The 5,227-nt window shown below is 43.4% G+C and overlaps 1 protein-coding gene across 1 annotated transcript; it reads left to right on the forward strand.

The window, feature by feature from the left end:
• The first annotated feature begins 304 nt into the window (after positions 1 to 304).
• nr4a2 (nuclear receptor subfamily 4 group A member 2) lies at positions 305 to 4,881 on the forward strand. The gene is made up of 8 exons (XM_005805316.2): positions 305 to 459; positions 838 to 938; positions 1,094 to 1,968; positions 2,289 to 2,418; positions 2,615 to 2,778; positions 3,091 to 3,293; positions 3,455 to 3,633; positions 3,772 to 4,881. The coding sequence occupies exons 3-8, from the start codon at positions 1,096 to 1,098 to the stop codon at positions 4,026 to 4,028; spliced, it is 1,806 nt and encodes a 601-aa protein (XP_005805373.1). The 5' UTR covers positions 305 to 459; positions 838 to 938; positions 1,094 to 1,095; the 3' UTR covers positions 4,029 to 4,881.
• The last annotated feature ends 346 nt before the right edge of the window (positions 4,882 to 5,227 follow it).

Raw genomic sequence — 5,227 nt, forward strand, 5'->3', positions numbered from 1 at the left:
AGAGCTTAGAGATGTCATCTGTAACAGGCATGACGCTGAGTCCAGAACAAACACTGTGCTGACTTTGGCTGGGTTTATCCTCCACAACAGCCTCTGCTTAGGTCCATGTGGGAAGAAGCGCACAGGACGCGCACACCACAAGACAAACACACTCATGGGGGAAATTAGGAGTTGGGAAAGTTCCCAAGCGGATTGGTGGGCGTCGCTGTCGACGCCGATGACGTCGCGCTTCGAAACACGTGGGCCACGGCATCCAGCTCTCACATAAACAAAGCCACATTGAGGCAGACTGGATAGTTGGAGCTGGTGTCGCTGTCAGTGCGCGGAGTCACACACAGTTTGCCCGCTTGGCGTTGTTGTCAAAGAACGCTCATGATCTGGAGGTTTTAAACTAAATTGATGGTTACCTACTATATGCTTATCGCATGGACTGAGAGCGACGATGCGGATTTGAAAGAGGTAAGATCTGCATCTTCTCTTTTCTCCGAAACAGAAAATCATCGCGCTGGGTCATGTCTTGAATGTTTAAGTTTAGATGTTTTTTCTTCTTCTTACTTTTATCTGAAACTACACAACATCTGAATCTAATTCATTACATAAATCAGCGCTGCTTTGGTGCTATATGAACCTGCTGATTTTGGCTTTGCAAACAAGTTGTACCCGTGCGTAAAGTTAAATCCAGACACTCTAAAGCATCACAACTAAAACAATTATTTAAACTGGTGTAAGATGAAAAAGAACTGCAACTTTTACGTGTAAGTTTGCAATATCCTATTTGTTTCTGGAAATTATTTAATTTCATTACATATTAAATCCAAGAAGTATTTGCTTCTTTAGCGGAAGGTCCAGAAAAGAGGCTCTCTCTTCAATCCTGACATCCACCCAACTTCTAACATTGCCTGTTTCAAGTGTCACCGGAAACCTGTCAAAAGCTTGAGGTAGGAGAAAAACAAATGATCTCTTTCTGTAGAACGTATTAACACGTATCAGGTCATGCTTATTCTTGCACTTTTAACGGGGCTTTATGAGAATTAGTCGCTATTATTTACACAGATTCCTTCTAATGTTGGTGTTTCTGATTCCTGGTTTGCAGCCATGCCCTGCGTCCAGGCTCAGTATGGATCATCACCTCAAGGAGCCAGCCCCGCTTCCCAGAGCTACAGCTACCACACCGCAGGAGAGTACAGCTGCGACTTCCTAACGCCCGAGTTTGTTAAGTTTAGCATGGACTTGACCAACACTGAGATCACAGCCACCACTTCTTTGCCGAGCTTCAGTACCTTCATGGACAACTATAACACCAGCTACGACGTCAAGCCGCCTTGTCTATATCAGATGCCGCACTCTGGAGAGCAGTCCTCCATCAAGGTGGAGGACGTCCAGATGCACAGCTACCACCAGCAGAGCCATCTGCCTCCCCAGTCGGAGGAGATGATCGCTCACTCTGGGCCTATGTACTTCAAGCCGTCCTCACCTCACTCTCCAAGCACGCCGAACTTCCAGATCCAGTCCAACCACATGTGGGAGGACCCGGGCTCTCTGCACAGTTTCCACCAGAACTACGTTGCCGCCACGTCTCACATGATAGACCAGCGCAAGAACCCCATGTCGAGGCTCTCGCTCTTTTCGTTTAAGCAGTCCCCGCCCGGTACCCCCGTGTCAAGTTGCCAGATGAGGTTCGACGGGCCGTTGCACGTCTCCATGAACCACGACGGCCCGGGTGTAGCGCACCGCGGCCTGGACGCACAGAGCTTCGCGGTGCCCAGTGCCATCAGGAAGCAGGCCGGTCTGGCCTTCCCTCACTCCCTGCAGCTCGGACACGGGCACCAGCTGGTGGACAGCCAGGTGCCGTCTCCCCCTTCCCGGGGATCGCCGTCAAACGAGGGTCTATGCGCGGTGTGCGGGGACAACGCAGCCTGTCAGCACTATGGAGTGAGGACATGCGAGGGGTGCAAGGGATTCTTTAAAGTAAGTTGGATGAATTATGTCTTTAAAATGCGCAAAAACTCCTTAATCGAATCAGATTTCACTATTTAAGATCAGATTATAAACACACAGCCAAACCTCAAAGGAACTTGTGAAATATGAGGAATCACGCGTGTGTGTTTACTGCTTTATTCCCTCTTGTTAGTTCAAACAGGACACACAGATAGAGCTGATATTATATCGTTTTCATCTTTATTTATTTTTTCATGTTGTGCAGCAGCGGTGCTTTTTGTGCACTTAATATATGTCGTTTATAAAAGGCCTGCGAGGTGACAGTATGTGTGCATCTGGTTTCGTTGCAGCGCACCGTTCAGAAGAATGCAAAATATGTGTGTTTAGCGAATAAAAACTGTCCTGTTGATAAACGCCGAAGAAACCGCTGCCAGTTCTGCCGCTTCCAGAAGTGCCTTGTCGTCGGAATGGTGAGAGAAGGTATGTTTTACGTTTGAAACTTGAAAACAACAACAACAAAAAAAAACATCTGAGCTTATTTACGTCTGTCTCATTTGTATATTTTAGAAGATGTGCGTAAAGCACGTTTGTGTTTTATTCTGTTCAGATTTATGGTTTTACGCGCAGCGACAGGAGTATAATTTGTAATGCATATGTGAAATTTCTCTGGACGCAGTTGTCCGAACGGATAACCTGAAAGGAAGGAGAGGACGCCTACCATCCAAACCCAAAAGCCCCCAGGAGCCCTCCCCGCCTTCGCCACCGGTGAGCCTCATAAGCGCGCTGGTTCGGGCCCATGTGGACTCCAATCCCTCCATGTCTGCTCTGGATTACTCGAGAGTGAGTAAAATACACTCCAACCAGAGTTAAAACATAAATTCACAAAGACTGACGTTGCTTTTTCTTAATTTATCCCTGCTGAGTTTATCACCCTTAAAGTTTTCCGTAATCCATCGCTTGTACTCCAAACTTTGTCAGACTTTTATTTTAAAGTACATCACATCGGAATGCAGAACTTAATAGAAAGACATGAATTTAATAGTGAGCAGCCCCTCTCTCTCTTTCTCTCCACTTGGAAATGGGCATTTGCAATTTCACGGATTATATATTTTAAAGGGACCTCATTAAGGCGCTGTTTAAATTAAATTCCAGTTCCAAGCGAACCCTGACTACCAGATGACCGGCGACAACACTCAGCACATCCAGCAGTTCTATGATCTCCTGACGGGCTCCATGGAGATCATTCGAGGCTGGGCGGAAAAGATCCCGGGCTTCTCCGATCTCCCGAAGCAGGATCAGGATCTTCTCTTTGAATCCGCCTTCCTGGAACTCTTCGTCCTGCGGCTGGCGTACAGGTGAGTAATTGCAAAATAAAACAAAGCAGGGCTTTTTAGATAATAATTCTTCAGGCTTCATTGCTCTTGGCTTTATTAGCTGGCCAATAATTAGAAAGGCTCTTAAATCCTTCTCATTTATTGCCCTGCGTAATTAATGGCGTTTTTGTTTTTAATTGCAGGTCCAATCCGGTGGAAGGGAAACTTATATTTTGTAATGGCGTGGTGTTGCACAGACTGCAGTGCGTCCGTGGGTTTGGAGAGTGGGTGGACGCCATCGTGGAGTTTTCTTCCAACTTGCAGAGCATGAACATAGACATTTCGGCTTTCTCCTGCATCGCAGCTTTGGCCATGGTGACAGGTGTGTAAGCGTATATACATGTTCGAGAAAAAAAAACAAAAAAAACAGCAACAACAACAAAAAAAACGTTCAATCAGAAATGCACTGATAATTAGTAGTTTTAATTATCCTTTTTATTTTTTTGTTATCTGTTTGTAGAACGGCACGGTCTCAAGGAACCCAAAAGAGTCGAGGATCTCCAAAATAAGATCGTCAACTGCCTGAAGGATCAAGTGACATTCAATGGCGGCGGTTTGAATCGGCCCAACTACCTGTCAAAACTCTTGGGGAAGCTCCCCGAACTGCGCACACTGTGCACCCAAGGTCTGCAGCGTATCTTTTACCTAAAGCTAGAGGACCTAGTCCCCCCGCCAGCAATAATTGACAAACTTTTCCTCGACACCCTACCTTTCTGAGGCAAAACCCTCAAAGAACTTCCACAAAAAGACTGTCCGAGACGAACTTAACAGATGATGTTTTTCCTAATTTGCTTTTGTAAAATTCATAAGCTAATTGAACAACAGTTAATGGGACTTCACGATAAATAGAAAGAATAAGCTGAGATTTTAATCGCTTAATAGCTATTCCTCTTTCTTTCTTTCTTCCTTTCTTTCTTCCTTTATTTCTTTCTTTCTCTCGTTCTTTCTTTCTCTCACAAGACAATGTAATATATCCCAATTCTATATACAGCATATATGAATCTACACATTCACACGCATAACACTGTATATTATGATAGAATACACGATGCCTCAAAACGCATCAGTTTATAACGTGTACAGAGTTTGTTATAATGAAAAACAGACTTTTCTCTCCTTTTTTTCCCTTTTGTTTTGGACTCGTGCCTATATATGTGTTTCTGACCGGATTCCCAAAAAGTATCCAGATAAGATAACGCATGTTCCAACTTTCTGCTTTTTTCATTTCCTTGTTCTTTTATAGGCACATGCTGAGGTGATGTCTATATATAGAAAATATACCGGACACTATGTAGTCTGCTAGATTTGATACAGATTCGTAGTTATGGCACTCCTTAAATGGACACAAATATCTCATCATCTGTATAGATAAACCTGAGGGGAACCCCATGGTGTTTGTAAAAAAGAAAAACAAACAAAAAAAAAACTGTCAGACATTCCTTGTTTGTATGTGCTGTAAGTATTGTTGCTGTTGAATATAAACGTTTCTATATATTTATTATTTCTATTGCCAGGAGCTACACTAAAGCATGGTGCAATTTAAACGATTTTAAAAAATCCCTTCATCCAAGTTCATGCTGAGCACGTTGTCTATGTTTTTATGTCTTTCTGAACGTCTAGGTATCTATGATTTAATTCGTTTGGAGCGGAAAGGGAGGAAGTGTGTGATGTAGGCCTCCATCTTTTTGGCATCATGATGTAATAATTACAACTTCTGTAAACGCTTTTGGTGCCGACTTCAAAAACTTTAGAGAGAAAGAAATATTTAATGTTTACAAATAAAACGTTGAAAACAATTCTTTGCTAAACATTTCATCTGAAATTAATATAAATCTTCCTATCAGGCATGACAAACTTTGGTATAGCTTTTTTGATGTTAAACGGACTCAGTTCTTATTATTGTTTGGTCACGAGTT

This window comes from Xiphophorus maculatus, chromosome 7 (genome assembly GCF_002775205.1).
Source record: "Xiphophorus maculatus strain JP 163 A chromosome 7, X_maculatus-5.0-male, whole genome shotgun sequence".
NCBI lineage: Eukaryota > Metazoa > Chordata > Actinopteri > Cyprinodontiformes > Poeciliidae > Xiphophorus > Xiphophorus maculatus.